Source organism: Manacus candei, unplaced genomic scaffold (assembly GCF_025592945.1).
Source record: "Manacus candei isolate 608988 ecotype Guabito, Panama unplaced genomic scaffold, ASM2559294v1 h1tg000022l, whole genome shotgun sequence".
NCBI lineage: Eukaryota > Metazoa > Chordata > Aves > Passeriformes > Pipridae > Manacus > Manacus candei.
In genome coordinates, this window is record NW_026138070.1 from 478,508 (window position 1) to 497,446 (window position 18,939).

The 18,939-nt window shown below is 65.0% G+C and overlaps 3 protein-coding genes across 5 annotated transcripts; 1 reads left to right on the forward strand and 2 right to left on the reverse strand.

Moving 5' to 3' along the window:
• Window positions 1–24: 24 nt before the first annotated feature.
• On the reverse strand, window positions 25–12,090 carry LOC127470603 (espin-like). Its single transcript, XM_051786290.1, has 13 exons — window positions 11,634–12,090; window positions 10,647–10,840; window positions 8,233–8,419; window positions 7,959–8,141; window positions 7,748–7,879; window positions 7,077–7,646; window positions 5,404–5,565; window positions 5,152–5,326; window positions 3,448–3,593; window positions 3,078–3,359; window positions 938–1,017; window positions 844–855; window positions 25–749 (listed from the first exon to the last, which is right to left on the reverse strand). The coding sequence occupies exons 1-13, from the start codon at window positions 11,925–11,927 to the stop codon at window positions 602–604; spliced, it is 2,565 nt and encodes an 854-aa protein (XP_051642250.1). The 5' UTR covers window positions 11,928–12,090; the 3' UTR covers window positions 25–601.
• LOC127470602 (espin-like protein) lies at window positions 1,532–3,021 on the reverse strand. Its single transcript, XM_051786289.1, has one exon. It carries the CDS (start codon window positions 2,920–2,922, stop codon window positions 1,573–1,575), a length of 1,350 nt encoding a protein of 449 aa, XP_051642249.1. The 5' UTR covers window positions 2,923–3,021; the 3' UTR covers window positions 1,532–1,572.
• Window positions 12,091–13,304: 1,214 nt separating the features above from the next.
• On the forward strand, window positions 13,305–18,856 carry ACOT7 (acyl-CoA thioesterase 7). 3 transcript variants are annotated; one of them, XM_051786568.1, is made up of 10 exons: window positions 13,305–13,403; window positions 13,960–14,077; window positions 14,493–14,649; window positions 15,159–15,250; window positions 15,384–15,498; window positions 15,961–15,975; window positions 16,519–16,605; window positions 17,172–17,288; window positions 17,482–17,666; window positions 18,267–18,856. In XM_051786568.1, the coding sequence occupies exons 1-10, from the start codon at window positions 13,351–13,353 to the stop codon at window positions 18,369–18,371; spliced, it is 1,044 nt and encodes a 347-aa protein (XP_051642528.1). In that variant the 5' UTR covers window positions 13,305–13,350; the 3' UTR covers window positions 18,372–18,856. The 3 variants fall into 3 exon arrangements, with proteins under 3 accessions (XP_051642528.1, XP_051642529.1, XP_051642527.1); XM_051786569.1 differs by lacking the exon at window positions 15,961–15,975; XM_051786567.1 differs by lacking the exons at window positions 13,305–13,403; window positions 15,961–15,975 and having other exon boundaries at window positions 13,847–14,077.
• Window positions 18,857–18,939: the final 83 nt, after the last annotated feature.

An 18,939-nucleotide genomic window follows, 5' to 3' on the forward strand; every position in this document is an offset into this window, starting at 1 on the left:
ACCACTGGTGATGTGGCCACCACAGGTGACGGGCGATGCGTGTGCTGGCAGAGATGCAGGTGGTGTGGGTGATGGGGATGATTGTGGTGCTGTGGACGAGGGGGGCAGTGCAGTGGGCAAGCACGGTATTGGGGCAGGGGTGGTGTGGGCAGCCCCAGGAAGGCGAGGGGCACTGCTGGCGAGATTTATAGTTTTAATTGCTGGAAAGGCAGGTGGTCTGAGTGGAGATGAGCCGGGAGCCAGCCTCGAGCGGCTCTGGAGGGGCAGGAGTGGGGTTGAGCATGCTGCAACAGCGAGCAGTGCCAGTGGGGAGTGTGGGAGCTGGGCAGCATGGCGAGCCCAGCCGCAGCGGCCGAGCCGGGCAGTGCACAAGGAGCCGCGTGCCCTACCCCATGGCAACTCACTTTGCAAAGGGCAGCATGAGGTGGTGGTGGGCTGGCGACAGTGGGATGGGGACTAGGGGTGCCTGGGCAGGTGGTGGGGGCTCCTCTAGGTTGGGAAATGTGGCCATCCATGGCGGGAGGAGGGTGCCTAGGCATATCATGGTCCATGGGGGGACCTGCTGGCCTCCTCCCGCCGCGAAGAGCCAGGCGTGGCGTGGCTAGTGCTTGGCTATGTCCCCCTTCTTGAGGATGATCTGTCGCTGCCAGGGCGCCAGCTTTGTCTCATCGTACCCAAGAGTCCTTAGCTTTTCCGACTGCTCCTTCTCCTTCTCCTCCTCCTCCCGCTTCAGCTTCTCCTGCTCTTTCCTGCTCAGCAGTGGAGGGCACGGGGCGCCACGGTCACCAGAGCCGCCGGAGCCGCCGTGCCCACCCGCCCAGGGAAGGGGCTTGCGGCACTCACCGTTTCTGCTCCCTGTGAAAGCAAAGGGAAGACTGGGGTTAGCAGAGCTGCAGGAGTGACCAGTGGGTGCGACAGCCCCCCGGCCCCAGCTCACCTCTCTTCCTCCAGCTTCTTACGCAGGATGTCCCTCCTCCAGGCTGGCATGCTGGCCAGACGCGCCTCCTCCTCCTTCTCCTGCAATAGACAGCTGTGTTACTGGCGCTGCTGGGAGCCCACCCTCGCTGCTGGTACCATGGGGCCACAGCATCATCCTGGTGCGTGACATCACGTCCTTCTGGCGGCTGGGCTGAGCCGTACTCTTGGCATGGTGCTGGTGGGATTCGCCAGCACGCTGCTCGCCAACGCAGCCCTTGCTGCCTGCCCTCCGCCGGCGCGGGGAGGAGGAAGGAGCGTGTGGCGTGGCCAGCCCTTGCAGCACACCACAGCTTTATTGCACGACACGCGGGGGCCCACACTGCCCCAGCACCACAAATGCCACACCAGAGGGGAGTGCAGCCCCGCTGCTGCATCTCCCACACAACACACAGCCACGGCAAGCAGCACACTGCAACCTCGGCCCGGGGCCGTGCACAACAACACCCAGCCCTCCGCCAAGCTGAGCTGCACCGCCAGAGCCAGAGGCAGCTGAGCACACCCGGGCACCAGGTCCTGCTGCTCACAGCTGCCCCCTGAGCCTGCTCCTCCTGCCTATGCCACACCGCTGGTACAGCCCACAGCATCCTGCAGGGCTCAGGTGTCAGACATTTCTGCCTCCTTCTCCTTCCAAAAGGAGAAGCTGCGGTCAATGAAGCGGCAGACGTCCTCCTCGCTGAACTCGCCCAGCTCTGGCACCAGCACCGGCACAGCTGCCGCTTCCCCTTCTGGGGCCATGGGGAGTGGTTCTGGCAGGCTCTCTGCCGCTGCCACAGGGTTATCCCCAAAAAACTCCTGCACAAGGTCCTCAAAGCCATCAAGCCAGTGGCGGTGGCCAGCCTCGACCTGCTCCAGCACAGTGCGGTGGAAATGGCGGACGCGGTGCCAGCTGTGGCTGCCCAGGCGGTCAAACATCTCATAGCAGAGGAGGTGACGGAAGCGCCGCTCCTCCGGGCTGAGTGGCATCTCCAGCAGCTGGAAGTAGCCCAGCATGAAGAGGTCGAGTGGGAGGCTGTCATGGGGCATGGGTGAGCCACCGACGTGGGGCAGGAAGTGTTGGGGCCAGTACAGCACCGTGGCACGGCTCAGTCGCCGGATCTGACGCCCTGGCACTCGGCGGGCGACACTCCTCCAGCGGGCCAGCAGCCGCCCTGCCGCCGGACGCCGCCTCCCTGGCCGCCGCGGCCGCTCCTCCCCAGGCACAGCTGCAAGTGCCCGCTTCCTCCAGTGCTCCAGGAAGAGGAAGACAGCACGCTCCTTGCACCCCTTGGTGTGTTTGCATGGGCTACTCGGCTCTGGCAGCACTGGTCTGCTCCGCCGCAATGCCCCATCCCCATACTCCTCCTCCAGGATGGGCTGGCGGGCGCTGCCAGGCGGCTGCACCCTCTTGCGCTTGGTGACCCTGGGGAGGGGTTGGGGAGGCCCCCCCGGCCCCTCGTAGTTGGCCTTGAGGCTGCGGACAGAGACGCCGCAGCCCAGGATCTCACGCCGAGCATCATGCCGGACGCCAGGGCTGCCCACTGCCCCCCCTGCCCTGGGACCCTCCTGGCCCCTCAGAGTGGCTGGTGGCACGGCCGTGCTCCTCGGCAGTGTGGGGGACTGGCTGCTGTGGGCAGGCACGTCCTCACGGGTAAGGGCAGAATGCTGGGGTGCCGGGGTGGCGGACCGTGGCACGAATGGTGGCAGCTCCTCCTCTGGCTGCCCCAGCAGCGGTTGCCTTGGCTGCACCTCGTGCATCACCCGCAGGCTCCCCAGCTGCCTCTCCAGGTGCCGCATGTCCTCCTCCCACGTCAGCTGCCCGGCAGGTCCTGGTGTGCCCCTGCGGGCAGGTGGCCCGCGCCGGCACAGCGGCGGTGACTGGCTCCCGGGCTGTGGCAGGAAAGAGGGCAAAGGGGCTCTTGAGGCTGTGCCACACGCACCTCGTGCCACCGCCACCATGTGTGGCATCCCCAGGTGTAATACCCCTGCATGCAGGTGGGGTGGTCCCCCCCAGACCAGCTGGGAGCTGGAGGCGAAGCCACACACACCATTTCACCAGGTCCTGAGCTGCTTGGGCCATGCCCACGCCGCGCTCGCCGCCGCAGCACGTGGGACCCCCCTACCTTGCGCCGCTGCTCCTCTTCCTCCTGCATGCGGAGCTGCAGCTTGCGCACCATCACCTGCCGCTTCCACTCGGGAATGGGCCGGCCCTGCTCGTCCTGGCTCGGCACCAGCGCCTCTACCTCCACCGCCGCCCCAGCACCTGCTGCTGGCACTGGTGAGCTCCCATTTAGCACCGGCTCTGGCGAGCCCCCTGCCAGGCAACGTGGTGGCCCGGCAGCCTCGGGGGTGGCTGGTGGGGTGGGCGTCCTGGTGGGTGATGGGGAGGACACTGGCGACTCTGCCTGTGGAAGGAGGGAGGGAGGGTGGTGGGCACTTGCCATGCTGTGCGGCACTGTGCCACTGGCTCCCCAGGCCCCCCTCACCACCTACGTTGGCCCCTGCCTGGCCGCTGCCAGAGAAGACAGTGGTGAAGCCTTTACTCTGCGGAGTTGGCTTGAGGCTCTTCCCAGCCTTGATCTCGGCCAGCAGCTCTGAGTTGTCACCGGTGGGGGACATCATGTTGAAGGACTTCGTGCCTAAGAGGAGGCAGAATGAGCAGTAAGTACCCTGCCAGCAGCAGCTACTGTCCCTTGAATCCCCCATCTGTTTTCAGGGCACAGGGGTGGAGGGGTGTCTGCCCCCCCACCATCCAGGAGCCCCTGGGACCTCGTTGAGCAGCATCTCAACACCCAGATCACCGAGCCCATAGGAACAGCTCCATGTCACCCAACTCTTGGGTCCATGGGACCCCACTGGAGCAACCCCCCAGCACTCAACAGCCTGTCATCCAAGCTCCCCAGACCCGTAAGACCAACACTCCAACACCAGCTTACTGTGTCCATGGCACCCTGCTAGAGCAGCACCCCAGCACACCAACACCCAGCTCCTGCAGCCCCAGCACAGCCCCAGCCCTGAGTGCCACCCCTTGCCTCTGCAGCACTGTGTTGTGTGTGACAGCAGTGACCTGCCTCTGGAGGGAAGACTCCATGGCCAGTGGCAACCCTGGCACAGCAGAACAGCCCCTACAGTCCCCTGCAGCCCCCAGCAGCGATGCACCGACAGCCCAAGACAGCCCCACTGCCAGCCCAGAGCCCAGAGCGCCGCATGGCACCAGCATCCCGAGGATGCTCATGCCACTGCTCGTGCCACCCGCCCTGTGAGCACCCACCGTCTGTGCCAGCCATGCGTGCGTCCCTAGCAGCCCATGGTGCCGTGCCAAGGCAAAGCCCCTTCCCCGCGGCTGGTGCCCGCAGCTTGCCCCGCTCGGCTGCACCACGCTGGGGCCAGAGGGCTGCGGGTGCTGAGGGCCCAGCGGGGCACGCACGCTGCCATCCAGCGCCGGCTGAAACCCCCCAGCCCCAGGAGCCGGCGCTAATAAAGCGGGTGCCGAGCGATGGCCAAGCCCGCCGGCTGTGGTCAGCAGCGGGGGAGCGGCCGGTGCGCTCACGTGGCGGGGTCACGCTGGCCGGCTGAGCGCAAACAAAGGCCCTCTGTGTGCGGGGCCGCGGGGCCGTGGGGCCCCGGCTGCCTGCCCAGCCCTGCCAGCCCTGCCTGGTGGCTTCGGCAGCCCCGCACCACGCTCGGCCTCCCGCATGGCACCACTGGCCACCGACGCGCAGAGAGGGCTTGGCAGCAGGAGAGCTGCAGGCAGTCACTGGCCCCGGCAGCCGCCAGTGTCCTGTGGCTGCAGCATGGGACAGTGCCAGGTCAGGCCACTCTGGCTGTGCCCCGCTCCAGGGCACCCCCTGAGCAGGGAGGAGCGCGGGGCCGCGGTACTTACTCTTCATCTGCCTGAGCGCCTTTCCTCCTAGGGAGAGAAGCAGAGAGGCGGCGCAGGGCACGTGGCAGAGGAAGGATTTGGCCACCGCGAGACAAGAGAGAAGAGAAGCGGCCAGCAGTGAGAGCAGGAAGGGGCGAGCGGGCGTGAGGGCCCCCGCGCCGACACCGGAGGAGAGAAGGACAGAAAGGCCATCAGGAGCCACACGGCCAGAGTGCCACAGGAGGAGATGTGCCAAGATGGCTGGTGCCACAGTGCAGCCAATGGGACAGTGCCCGAGATCACTCCCCATGCCCACTCGTGACCCCGCCACTTACTTCCCGTGGAGGAGGAGGAGCGGCGGGGGCCGGCGGGGGTCTCGGCCTGCGGGGGTGGTGGTGGGGGAGTCGGGCAGGCGTTGTCAGGCAGCGGTGGGGGTGGCGGTGGGGAAGGCAGCTCGGCACTGGGCTTGCTCTCCCCATTGCGCATGGTGTCTGCCGAGATGGGTGATGCCTGGGAGAAAGCAGAGGCAGGCGTCGCGTGGTGCCGGTGCCAGTGAGCCGTGCACGGGCTCGTGGCACAGGGCTCACCTCTTCGCTGTGCGCCATTCGACGGGGGCCGGGCTGCTCAGCCGCGACGTGCCCCAGGTGCTTGTAGTAGTCACCGGTGCTCGGCTGTTTGCCGAAATTCCTCGATCGCCTGCTGGAGTCAGCCCTGCGCAGACCCTCGGGACTGGTGTCACGCGATGCCAGCTGCAACGGGGAGCACACCTCAGTACTACTGTGCCTGGCTGTGACCATGGGGCAGAGCCGTGGTGGAGCAGGGCTGTGCCAGCAGTGGCTGTGGGGCAGATGCGGGGCTGGTGGGGATGGCAGGTGCGTGCCCAGGGTCTGCTCTGCACACGGCTGTACCGGGGCTGCATGCCAGAGTGACAGTGTGTGGCATCAGTGCCTGGCACTGTGACCCCTTAGCCTGTGCCCAGAATCCTGGCTGAGCCTCCCCTGGGATAACCCCCTGGGAACAGGAGTGCCGAGCCTCAGCCCCGCGGATTACCGGGAGCTTATCCCGCGCGGGGCTGGGGCCCGTTTCCAAACTTCCCTCTGAACAGGGCTCTCAGGCAATGCAGCCTCGGCTCACCCCGGTGCATTCCACAGCAGCTTTTCTGGTCGTGCTGCTGCCGAGTGCCGGCACTGCAGGGGGCTGTGCCTGTTTCCTGACTTTGGGGTGTCACAGCTCCCCTTGCTGGGGGCCCCACTATCTACATTTCCCCATGAGCCACCTCCACCCATGGCACTTTCACGGTGAGCCCAGGTGCTTGCTGCCGCTGCCAGCCCCAGCTAAGTCAACAAGTGCCAGCTTGGTGTTTCCTGCTCCGGCTGCTGTGGGCGCTGTGCCAAGCCCAGCTCCCACTCCAGCAGCCCCAGCCCCGGTCTAGCGCAAGGGTCCGTGCCATCCAGCCCCACTGCATGGAGAACCCACACGGCTCTGGCACTGCTCTGGCACACGCCTGCAGCTCCCCAGGACAGCCCATTACCCTGGTAAGTGCTAAGGAGCCAGGGCTGTGCACAGCGAGCACTATGAAATCCCAAGTCCCCCATGCACATGGCACACACTGCTCCACCGAGCCCCCCACCCCATATGCCCCATCCCCTGTGCTGCTGGGCTTTGCCAGTGCCCTGGCCATGGGGCCATGGCCATGCCCAGGAATCTCGTCCCCAGTGGGGTGGTGAGAACCATGGTAGGGGGTCAGAGCAACCCTGAACCTACTGCATCCCTGTGACCCCCAGCCCGCCACGGGGGGCTGCACCCCTCTTACCTGTGCACGCCTGGCTGAGCCTTCTCAGCTGCTGGCAGCACTGGCTGTGCCACCCGACACCTGTGGCGCGGGTGACACTGGAGCCGGCCGCTCGGGTTACCACCTGTGCCTCTGCCCACGCCCAGCTCGGCGTGGTGCTGGTGGCACTGCCAGGGCTGCATGGGTGCGGCTGCCATGGCACGGTGCTGCCAGGTGCTCCAGCCAGCACAGTGTTTGAATGGGGCTGCCCAGTGCCACGGAGCCACCAAAACATCGCTGGCTCCCTTGCTGCTGGTTGCACCCCAGGCCCCCCAGTGTTAGTGTTGCAGGTATGTAGCCTTTAGCTGAGACTGTCCCCTCCCAGTGCAGGCAGCAGCTCCTCGGAGAGGATGGGTGCCTGGTGGCATGTCCCCCCCAGAGAGCTGTGCATGGGACACGGTGCAGGGGACACCGTGCATGGGGCCGTACCTCTCGGCGCAGCGCCTGGCTCTCCACGTGCCGCAGGTTGTTCTTGGCCCGCACATAGATGTCAGCAGTGTGGGGGGCGGTGGGGGGTGCAGGTGCAGGGTAGCCAGGGGGTGGTGGGGGTGGCCGAGTGGTGGGGGGTGGGGGAGGTGGTGGGGGGAAGGCAGGGGGTGGCGGCGGCGGGGGGCCCTCGCCTGCTGGGCCCCGGCCCCGCGGCCGCGTCTCAGGGTCCAGCATGTCCATGTACGCCTGCATGTCCGCCAGCGCCGGCTCAGGCACCCCTGCACAGGGCAGGGGGTCAGGGGGGGCTGGTCCCATGCCCCCCGCCCCGCGCCCTCCGGCCCCGCACTCACGGGCGGCAGGGGCCCCGGGGGGGCCGCCCCTCTTCTCCCCGGTGCTGGACTGGCTGGAGTGGCAGGAGTCGTAGTTGGAGAGGGTGCTGGCAGGGGAGCCCACCTCGAAGCGCGCCTGGGGCACCGATGCCGTGGTATTGGGCGATGACATGCCCGAGTCAGGCTGCCGGCACTCCCCATCTGCTGAGGGGTCTCTCGACAGCACGCGGTGCTCCACGCTCTGCTGGCACAGCCATGGGGTCAGGCAGCAGGGCGGGGGCAGCAGGGCCCTGTGTGCTCCCTGTGTGCTTCCCACACACTCGGCCCTGGGTGCTGCCATACCATGTTCTCCACGGTGCGCAGGTACTGGGCGCAGTGGCTGTGGCCATTGTAGTCGGCGAGGTCGGCCGCCGTGTAGCCATCCTGGTCACGGATGCTGAGGTCGGCACCATTCACCACCAGGATCTGGCAGCACTGGGGAGAGTGGGGGAGCATGACAGGGCTGGAGGGAAGCCCCCCTTGCCCTGACATCCCACTGGCCACCAGCACCCACCTCCAGCTCGCCGTTCTCGGCGGCATCGTGCAGTGGCGTGCCGCCCCAGCCGTCCGTGGTGATCTCCCCGCCGTGCAGCAGCAGCCAGCTCAGCACCTTGGCATGGCCACGGCTGGCAGCAAAGTGCATGGCTGTGGCCCCCTCAGCGTCCCGCTCCGACAGACTCACCGTCGTGAAGCTCATCTGTGTGGGCAGGTGGACTGAGCGCTTGTGCGGTGAGCCCCATGCCGTGCCACCACAACGTGCCACCGTGCCGTGCCCCGGCAGTGCTTACCAGCCACACGATGACAGTGTTGTGGCCCATCTGGGCAGCGGCGTGCAGTGGGGTCATGCCATCATGGGCGCGCGCGTGGGGGTCAGCCCCACAGTCCTGCACCAGGTACTGGATGATCTCCAGGTGGCCTTCCTGGCAGGCGAGGTACAGCGGGGTAGCCCCCGTCTTGGTCTGGGCACTCAGCGTGCTGCAAGCGGGGCACAGCGCCCGTCACCTGAGGCCACTGACATCGGCAGCGCTGGGACGGGGGGGTGCAGGATGCAGGGACATGGGAATACATGGGACATTAGGGACATGGAGGGCACGGGAGACGCAGCTGGGGGCAGGCAGGGCAGTGCTCGGGCTGGGAGCCGTCTGCCCCGCGGTTCCCCATGGGTCCCCATGCTGTGGCGGTGGCTGCAGCTGCAGCGGGAGGTCACTAAGTTAATCAGCCTGCTTAGGCTAAGCTCCTTCCTCCGGCTGTTTTTGGACACTGCAATTTAGTCGTATTTTAAAGTAAGCAGCTTAGGCAGCACCGGCCATGGAGCTGGTGGGGAAAGGCCAACCTGCCCCACGGTGCTGCCCAGCCCTGCTGCCCCCTGGCAGTCCCACTGCCTTGGCAGTCCCTCGTCCCAAACTGCACAGCCCAAATTGCACAGCCTGACTCCCACATCCCACATCCTTTACCCCACATCCCATGGCCCCATATTCTGCATCTACATCCCACATCCTATATCCTGCCTCCCCACCCTGCAGGAAACTGTTTTATTAAGTGCTCCATAAAAAAACCTGTTGAATATTTAAAAAAGGAAGAGCAATAAATACTCTGGTCTGTTATCACAACGATCGCAGGCCCTTAATAATTGATCCCTGTAACTGTGAGACAGGCTGTGGCCAGCACTACCTTCCCACTGTGCTGTGCCATGCCATGCCATGCTGTGCCATGCCACAGTTCAGTAGTGCTGGGCTGGCACAGCGCTGGGTTCTCCCCAAGCAGGGGCTGGGGATGAGGCTGGGGTGGTGGCAGTCTGGGGTGCAGGGGACAGTGGGAGCACAGGCACATAGTCAGTCCCTGATTGGCTTTTCCCACTAATTGGGAAGGGGTTAAGCCAATTGGGCAGCACCAGTAAACTGCTTTGCCAGATGGCTGAGACCCCATGCTGGGCCACCGGCTGCCAGAGACCCTCTGGGCTGGTGTGAAGGTGGGCTGGGAGCGCCAGCATCCTGCGGCAGCACTGGGGATTGAATTTCGCAGCTGTAATGGAGCCTCTGGGCAGGCACAGGGAGCAGGGCCAGCCCTAAATAATTCAGGGGGAAGGTGGTGACAGCAATGAAGGAACCCTGACAAGAAGTGTGAAAGCCAACGCCAGCACTGCGCCACACCGGGGCTGACACAGCGGGCACCGAGCGGGAGCATTGGCTGGGTTGGGGCTGGGCTGGGGCTGCAAGAGTTAATCCCAGAGGTGCTCAGGGCTAAGCTGGCACACCTGGGGCAAGGGGATAAAGAGCCAGGGCTGGGGCTGGGGCAGCTCTGGCCAGTGAGTGCCATGGGATGTAGGGATCCCTCGATGGGCTCTGTGGCCCTGCCTGGAAGGGATGAGGGAGTCTGGGGTCCCCAGGGACAGAGGGGTGCTGAACCCTGGTTCAGCTCTGCTGCCTCTGGAGCACCCCGGATGTGGGGAAGCTGTGCAACCCCTTTCATCTGCAGTCCTGGAGCCTGCCAGGGACAGCATGGAGCAACAGCGCATCCCCCCGGCTCCACTTTGGCCAGGTCTGTGGGTTATTTCTAGTGGCCTCTGCCCACTGCAGGAAATCGGATTAGGGGCCACCTAATCACCTCCTGCAGCCTCGTAGAAAGGCCTGGCACCACAGGCCCAATGAGCTGCTGTGCCACATAGCCTGGAGGACCAGCTTGGCTCCAGGTACTGCTCAGGAGCCAAAGCAGAGATGCTGCCGTAATGAAGCCGTCTGAGTGAGGCTGTCACGTCCAGCAACGCCCGTGGCCGTGGGCATGTGGAAAGGTTGTCTTGTGCGCAGGAGCAGCCTCTCCTCGGCGGGCAGCCTAATCCATTTACATAACAGCAGGCAGACAAAGGCGGCTGTGTTATCGCCCTGCGCCAGGAGCCCAGAAGCCGACTCAGTGGCCGGTGGCAATATTTCTGCCAGCACTCGCAGCTGTCCTCCTCACCCTTTCTTTCTGGGCCATAAAGAAGGTGCAGCTGACTGCCCGGCCTGATAACTCGGCCACATTGCCCTTGGAGCTGGAGGATGTGGGTGGCTGCAGCATTCATCCCCAGTGCTGGCACCCTGCCCAGCGGCTGGAGGGAGGAATGGGGCAGCAGTGGGTACCCCAGTCTCCCACTAGCCCCTCTCCTGAAGGTGAGTGCCAAGCCTCCGGCAGAGCCCTTCTTACTAGCAGCAGTGGGGGCTGTTACCTGGGGCAGTGTCCCAAGAGGAGTCGCAGGGAAGGGAAATCCCCTTTGGCCGCGGCGTAGTGGACGGGCAGTGCTCCTGTGTTGGTGGCTGCCATGGGGTCACTGCCTCCGAAGCGGAGGAGCCAGTCGATCACCTCATGGTGACCGAAGCGGGCTGCCAGGTGCAGGATGGTGGCACCGGAGTTGTCTGTGTCCTGCAGGAGGAAGCAGAATGACTGTGGGCACCAGGGACCCAAGCACCTCCAGGAAGGGAGTGTATGTGGGGCTGGGGACAGCAAGCAGCTGTGGGGCATCCCTCAACCAGGAGCTGGGCTCGGAAGGGTGGGCTGGCCAGGATGGAGCAGTGCAAGAGTGGGGGCACAGGGCATTGGAGGGGCCGAGGGACCAAGGGACCAGCGTGTCTGCCCTCCATCGGGGCCTGCGTCTGTACACAGCGAGTGCGGGTACAAAGCCCTCCTTGTTCTGCCGGCGGTGGAGCCCCTGCCGGCCGGCAAGTCGCCGCCGAGCCCCGCTGTGCCGCCGGCCCGTCCGCCCTCCACGCTCCGTGGGGCGCGGGCAGAGCTGGCCCCTGGCCAGGAGATCGCCGATGCTTGCTGACCCCGTCCTTCTCGTTTAATCCCCGCTCCCAACCCCGCCGCCGCCCGCTCTTCCTCCGGCCGTCACATGTCGTTAACTCTCGGCCGGCCCCGGGGCAAGCCGCTTACCGCCCCGGGCCGCCGTTGTGTAACCCCGGGAGGGGGCGGCAGCCCCGGGGAATCTGCGCTGCCCTCGGGGCTGAGCACCCCCTGGATACCGGGGGCTCTCCGGGTCCGTCGGATGCCGCCGGCCATGCACGGCAGGGCTGTGCCCGTGCAGAGCTGGGGGCACTACGCGTGGCCGTCTCCCCGCAGCCGCCGCTACCCACGCGGAATCGCGGAACGTCTCCCCGGCCACCCGCGCCACCGGGGGCCCGACGCCCCCCGCCGCCCCCCGCGACCCCGCTCGCACCTGCACGCCGCAGCCCCCCTGCGTGAGCAGCCACTGGAGACAGGCGAGGTTGCCGGTGGCGGCGGCGTCGTGGGCCGGCGTAGCCCCGTTGCGTGCCCGCGCGTCCCCGCGGAGCGCGGCCTCGGCCGCCAGGTACCGGAGGCAGGCGAGGCGGCCGGCGCGGGCGGCGTGGTGCGCGGGGGAGGCGCCCAGGGCGTCCCGCAGCCCCGGCCGCAGCAGCCCGGCCGCCCGCAGCCCCCGCAGCGCCTCCACGTCGCCCTGTCGCGCCGCCAGCAGCGCCCGCTCCAGCGCCATCCTGGCCCCGGCCCCGGTGGCCCCGGCGGCGGCCCCGGCCCCGGCGGCCCCGGCCGCCGCTTGGCACTGCGTGGCGCTCCCGCCTCGCCGCCCCCCGGCCCCGCCGGCTCCTCCTCTCCCGCCCTCGGGGCCGCCCCTCCGCCCGCCCCGCCCGACGGCGCGGCGGCTGCTCGCTGCTCGGGACCCCTGCAACGCTTCCCCCGGCCCCGGCCGGGGCAGCCGCGCTTTGCTGGGCGGCGGCTGGGACCGGGACCGGGGCCGGGAGGGGACCGGAGCCGGCCCGGGAGTATCCCAAGAGCGGACCGTGCCCGACTGCCGGCGCCGCCGTCCGCGGCTTTCGGAGCAGCCCCACAGGTGTCACCGCCCGCTTACGTGAAAGGCGCGGCGGGGATGGGCTCCTCCGGCAGCCCCGACGTGCACTGTCGGTCCCGGTAGCATGGCCGGAGCGAGGGGCGCTGGAGGGGCGGCTGCCCCGCCTCCGCCTGCCGCGGGGAGCGGCATCGCGGGAATCGACGGCGGGACCGTGGGCAGAACGGGCAGCGGCGGCCTCTACCGCGGGCACGGGGGCGGGCAGAGGACGGCGTGGGCGGGCAGGCGGGGACCCCCAAAGTCAGGACCGCGGACAGCGACGGCGCCTGTCGATCAGCACTGAGGACAGCGGCAAGGCCGTCCTGCCCGCCTCCCTCCCTGCCTGCCCCCCGCCCTGCCTGTCCGGCTCCCCCGCCCTGCCCCGCCGGCGGCTCATAAAGCTGGTACCGAGCGCCGGAGCAACACGTCCCCACTGGGGCGCCGCGCCCCACCCACCTCCACCGAGCCGTGCAAGGTGAGACTACGGCACTCCCGGCCCCCCGCACCCCGGGCCGCCCCGTCTGCCGGCAAAGGCTCCGGCCCCTCATGAAGACGCGCCGCCGCGCCCGCATCAAAGACAGGACGCTCAAGACGCTCATCCTGCCGCCGGTCGGCGAGGCCGTGAGTACCGCGGGTCCCGACATCCCCGGGACCACACGGCCCGGGCCCTGGACTACTCCGGCCCCTGCCTGGTCTCCAATGAGAGCTATCCCTGCCTGCTCGGGACCGTCGTCACCACACGCCCCAAAAGCCCTGGGCACCCCGCGCAGCTCTGTCCCAAACGGAGAGAGGGGCCGAGAACGGGGGCGGCGGGGTGTGCTGCCCTTGCCGACCCGAAGACCGCGGCCGCCTCGAGCCCCCGCGCAGGCGGGACCGCCCGGGGCGGCGGAGGGACCCCCGGCCGCGGGGCTCGCACGGCCCCGGAGCCGCCCCGGCCCCGCCCCTCCCCTCGTGGGGGGCGTGGCCCGGCCCTGCCCGCCAATGGGGCGTGGCGGGGGGCGGTGCCGGGCGCGGCGGGGCGGTGCCGGGCGCGGCGGTGCCGCAGCGCTGCTGCGGGCGGGGCGCCGGTGCCGCCATGTCGGAGCCGGGGGCCGCGGGCCCGGGCCCGGCCGCCATCCAGGTCTCCAGGTAGGGCCCCTCCGCGGCCGGGAGCCCGGGGAGGGCTGGGCAAGGGGGCGGGCGCCGGCCTGCAACTGGGGTGCAGCCTGCGGTGCTGCCCGCGCTGGTCACGCTACGGGCGACACCGGCCGCGGGCAGACGCGCTCCGTGCTGCAGGGGGTGTGAGCGGGCAGGGCAGCCGCGCTTCTCCCGCCCGTGTCCCCGCGGCTCCCGGGCACGGCCGCCCTGAGGGCAGCTGCCCCGGTATCCCCCGCTCCCCTCGCCGGGCCGTTTCTCGCCGTTGGCAGAAGCCGCCGCCGCTGCCGGGAGGCCGCCGGGAGCGGCGGCACGTGCCCGGCCCGGCCTGTGCCGCAGCGGGCCCCGAGGGCTGCCGGCTACCCCGGCAGAGGAGCGCTGTCTCCTTCCGCTCCCCCGGTAATTCGGAGCGGTGTTCACCGCCGCTCACAGGGAGCCGCGTGCGGGCAGCCATGGCCCGGCAGCTCAGCCAGTGGGCCATGGGATCCCTCCGGGCAGCCGCACCGGGACCAGGCTGGGGGTTCAAGCTCCCATGTCCTTCCCCTGGCAGGATTATGCGCCCGGACGATGCCAACATCGCTGGGAATGTCCACGGGGGAACCATCCTGAAGATGATTGAGGAGGCGGGAGCCATCATCAGTACCCGTCACTGCAACTCCCAGGCCGGAGTAAGTAGGAGCCAGAGTGCCCTCCGGGCTCAGGCAGGGACTCTCGACGTCCTGCTGCATATCAGGATTCATCCTGGCAGCAGGGGTCCTGCACTGGGAGTGCTTGCTCCTGCGTGCACACACACCGCTGGTGGCTCGCTGCTGCCAGCCTCCGCCTCCCCCAGTAGCTGGAAGCATCCCACTGAAATTGTGGTTTATGAGCAGAAACTTTTGCCCTGCTATTAATGTTTTATCTCCCTCGAAGGGCAGGTCGGGGCATTGGTTACAGATGGGGAAGGAAGTGCAGCCAGTGGCTGATAAAGTGGAGGTTAAAGTGCTGGAGCTACTTCCAGCACAGCTGGCCCCAGGGAGCTGCTGGCTGCGGTCCCACGTGGTGTGGCCGTGGTCACTACCCCAGCTGTCTCACTGTCCCCAGGAGCCCTGTGTGGCTGCACTGGCACGGGTGGAGCGGACAGACTTTCTCTCACCAATGTGCATCGGCGAGGTGGCCAATGTCAGTGCCGAGATCACCTACACCTCCCGGCACTCCGTGGAGGTCCAGGTCAACGTCATGTCTGAAAACATTTTAACAGGTGGGTGGCTGCCTGTGGCTGTGTCCCAAAACTCCAGGAATAATGGTGATAAGTCAAGAGTTCACAGTGGTGATCCCGTCCTTCACTCCATCACTGGCAGCACTGGGCAGAGGGGAGATCTTACCTTTTTATTGAGAGTGCTGGGGGTGTGGGGAGAGCTGGCACTGGGAAGGGAAGCCAAGCAGTCTCCCTGGGGATTACGGCTCCATTGATCTTTTTTAGTGAAGAATGGCAATATCTGCTCGTAGCTACTCTTCCCTGATTCGCTGCCCATTTGGCCTGAAAAGGGCCCTTTTACTGCTGTTGCTGTGGCAACTAGCTCCACTTGCCAGGATGCCTTTCCAAAAGTGCATTGTCACATCTGCTGTGAGCCAAAGCCCGCCAGAAGCCAGCAGGGCGAGTGGCCACTGCTGCTGGTGGCATCGCTGGTGTGTGGCCACCCCGAGATCAGCGGCAGACACAGCACTGCTGGCCATGGCACTGTCACTCTCTGCCCCCTTCTCCTCCAGGGGCAAAGAAGTTGACAAACAAGGCGACGTTGTGGTATGTGCCTCTGTCCCTGAAGAACGTGAATAAGGTCCTTGAGGTTCCCCCCATCCAGGTAGGACAGCTCACTTTGGTCCCCCAAAACTGGAACTTGGTCTCTCTGGGGAATGGCGCTAACCTAGCCCTGTCGGCACCCTTGGCTGTGCTGGTGGCTTTGCTGCCCTGTTCTTACCAGGTTTCCCTTCCAGTACACGAGAAAGGAGCAGGAGGACGAGGGGAAGAAGCGTTATGAGGAGCAAAAGCTGGATCGGCTGGAAACTAAGCAGAGAAACGGCGACGTGATCTTCCCCATCATCAACCCAGGTAACTCGGGCCGTGTGTGGTCAGTGCAAATGGCCCAGCAGTACTGGGAGGCCAAACTGATCCCCGAGGCAACTCCAGCCATCCCCAGGGCCCCATAGCTCTGTGTGTGTGTTCTGAAACACCATGTCAGGGATGGGGATGGGATTTTGGAGCCCACAGTGTGTGAGGAGAGGGAGAGCCGGGTGGACAGCTGTGATGCCACATGGGGGCTGGCGGGTGGGATGCTCTCTTCAAAAACCCTGTTTCTGCACCACTCCTTGTATCCCTTGTGCACTCCTGGGCAGCTGGAGCTGGTTTTGCTCAGCAGGGGGTAAATGCAAGCGTTGGGCAAGCGTGGCTTCTAGGCCCGGCCATGGTCCTTGGGCAGAGGCAGAGAGGTGGCTCACAGGGAATGTTTGGGGGGATGATGGGGGATGAAAGTTGCTCAAATGCTTTTTTCCCCTCTATCCTCCCTGCTCACAGACAGGCAGACAAAAGGTAAGGCTCTGTGGGTCCTGCTGTGTGGGTGCCCGCCCTAAGCGGTCGGGGGCTTGGCTGGTTTTCCCTGCTTTGAGCTCCTTCAGCATCTCCCATTAGATGGAAAATGCAGAGGATTTCCTCTGCTGGCAGTCAGAGGGTGCGAATTCTGGTGCCTTGAGGTGGTGGCGGGACAGGGGTTACAGCATGTGCCAGGGCTGGGAGCGTGGGGGCCGAGGTCTTCCCACCAAAGGGAAAGCAGAGGCTCTGTGCAGCAGGGTCAGGGAGGTTCAGCTGAGGAGGGAGGAGCACAGCCATGTGCCCCAGTTCAATCCCATTTGCTTTCATGCTCTTGAAAAGAAACAAATGAGCTGAGCTAGAATAAAATGGATAGGTGGGGATTAGAGGGAGGCAGCAGTCAGGGACAGCCTCTGGTTTGAACACAGTTCAGCTTTGCACAAGCCAGCCCCACGTTTTCTTCCTTTGGACGACTTAAGGCAGGGGTGTACAGTGGTGTATGGGTGCCAGCCAAGCAGCTCTGACCCCGCTTTGCTCTCTAACCAGAGCCACACACCGTTGGCTACAGCCAGTCCAGCCTGATCCACCTGGTGGGCCCGTCAGACTGCACGCTGCTGGGCTTCGTGCACGGAGGTGAGTGAGCACTGCCCTGTGCAGCACTCGACAGCAGCTCTGGGTGGCTTTTCCCCAGAGCAGAGTTGCTTCAGCTGAGACAAAAGCTTTGTTTCTGTGCCCCCAAAACTGACACGCTCGAACTGTAAATCCTACAGTTCTGTCATAGTCTCTGAGATCGCAAATCCCAGAGTACAAACACCCAGCATACAATGAGTGCAATTAGCTGGAGTCATTTCCTCTTGGCTGGCAGTGTCTGTTGCTGCCGGGCTGGCATGTGCGGTGTGAGCCAGAGGAGGGGCGAGTTTGCCAAGGGCTGGGACAACACACATCTAACCATGTCCATAAAAACAAAACCAGCGTGGCTCAGAGCTCCTTCCAGTCTTCAGGCCAGGTCTCTGAGGATGTTGCCCTGGTGTTGACTGGAGTCCTTGTGCTGGTACTGGGTTTTCCTGAAGCTGGGACTCAGTCTCTGGTCTGACTCCTCAGCATGGCTTTGGCCATGCAAAGGCCTTACTGACCTATGTGTGGTTTTTCCCATATCCCACCAGCTTCCCTGAGACAGGACCCTCTGCTTCCTCTCCCAGGTGTCACCATGAAGCTCATGGATGAGGTTGCTGGGATTGTGGCTGCCCGCCACTGCAAGACCAACATCGTCACCGCCTCGGTGGATGCCATCAACTTCCATGAGAAGATCAAAAAAGGTACCGAGGGTGGTGGCAGGCACCCATGGTGCCATGTCCTGGCTCCCTTGTGTGTGTGCTCGGGATACACTGGCAGAGAAATTTAGTCCCTGTTAGATTTGTCCTGTGACAAGAAGCTCTGCTTAAGACACAGCTTAAGCATAAAACATGCAGGACCTCTTGCTCCCCTCACTGGCCCCTCTCTGCTTCGCAGGCTGTGTCATCACCATCTCGGGGCGCATGACCTTCACAAGCAATAAATCCATGGAAATTGAAGTCTTTGTGGATGCCGACCCGTTTGTGGATGAGCCTCGGGAGCGGTACCGTGCCGTCAGCGCCTTCTTCACCTATGTGTCCCTGAGCAAGGAGGGGAAGCCACTGCCTGTCCCGCAGCTGCTGGTAAGAGCTCTGCCCCCAGGCTGGAGCCAATGGCAGGGGCCAGCACCTCTTCTGCTTCTCTCAGGGCAGAGCCCAGCTGGCTTTTTTTCCAACAAATCCTCTTCCCTTGAATTATTCAGTAGAAAAATATGAGTACAAAGGAGACTTTCCAGAGCAGGCTGCAGGGTTTCTTTTTGTTTGTTTGTTTGTTTGTTTATTTCTTTTGAACATTGCCAGTGTGGAAGTTGGGGGTTTTCTCCTTTCTCATGGTTGAGGACAGGCTGTGTGCAGGCCCTGGAGCAGGGGACTGTGAGCAGCGATGGAGGCCCCCATGTTCCCTGTCCCTGCTCCCCATGATGTCCCCACTCCCGCCCTCCTGCCTATTTTTAGCTCCCCTGATCCTGGCAGGGCTTTGATGCGTTGCTGCCGTCTGAAGGTGTTTTTTGGTTAATATTTGATGTGGCGCAGGTCTTCTGCTCTGTGCAGGAGCATACTGGCTGTCGTGGTGTGTGTTTCAGGGAGGGCAGCTTTCCCCTCATTTCCATGGGGGATGGCACATTTCCCTGCCATGAGCACTTGCAGCACTGACACCGGGGCTTCGCTTTCTCTCTGTGGCTGCAGACAGAGACGGAGGATGAGAAGCGGCGCTTTGAGGAAGGGAAGGGCAGGTACCTGCAGACCAAAGCCAAGCGGCAGGCGCAGATGCAGCAGGCTGCCCAGCAGTGACCTGCCCTCCACTCTTGCTGCCAGCGCCTGCCGAACTCCAGGTTGTTCCCGTTTGTGTTGTGTCTGGTCCGCGCCTCCACTCGCCCCTGCCGCCGCTGGCACCGCTGCTTCGCTGCTGGTGGGCTCAGCACTGCACACCTCGTGCTTCAGGTGGCACTGAGAGCCCCTGGGAGCCTACCCAGGCACTTGCCATCTGCCTCCGGAGCTGTTGTCACTGTTTGACTCCCCATGCCAGAGTGGGATGGAGGCGTGCGGCGGCTCCGGGGGCGTGTGGGGCTGTGAGTCCTTGTGCTGCCCTGCGAGTCCTTGTGCTGCCATGTTCAACTCGCTGGTTTGTCCTACCATGCACACCAAAGCTTTCGCAAGTGCGGCGCTGGGACCGCACTGAATGTCTGTGACATCTCTAAGTAGTTCTCTGTGCACATCTAAGTTATTTAAGGAACCCTGTGGCATTAATAAAGTCTGTTTCATTGACTGGAATAAAAGGCTGACACTTTTATTTCAAACAATTATGCTTTTCCCCACTCCCGCCTCCCCAGGATTCACCCACGGCCCCAAGTGGTGCAGT

Coding starts and splice junctions, on each gene's coding strand:
- LOC127470603 (XM_051786290.1), bottom strand. CDS start 11,927: ATGGCGCTGGAGCGGGCGCTGCTGGCGGCGCGACAGGGCGACGTGGAG. Junction 7,880..7,958: donor CCGAGAACGGCGAGCTGGAG/GTGGGTGCTGGT, acceptor CACTCTCCCCAG/TGCTGCCAGATCCTGGTGGT. Junction 3,594..5,151: donor CTCCTCCTCCTCCACGGGAA/GTAAGTGGCGGG, acceptor GCCTCCTCTTAG/GCACGAAGTCCTTCAACATG.
- ACOT7 (XM_051786567.1), top strand. CDS start 13,862: ATGGCCCGGCAGCTCAGCCAGTGGGCCATGGGATCCCTCCGGGCAGCC. Junction 14,650..15,158: donor GTCTGAAAACATTTTAACAG/GTGGGTGGCTGC, acceptor CTTCTCCTCCAG/GGGCAAAGAAGTTGACAAAC. Junction 15,499..16,518: donor CTTCCCCATCATCAACCCAG/GTAACTCGGGCC, acceptor CTCTCTAACCAG/AGCCACACACCGTTGGCTAC.
- LOC127470602 (XM_051786289.1), bottom strand. CDS start 2,922: ATGCCACACATGGTGGCGGTGGCACGAGGTGCGTGTGGCACAGCCTCA.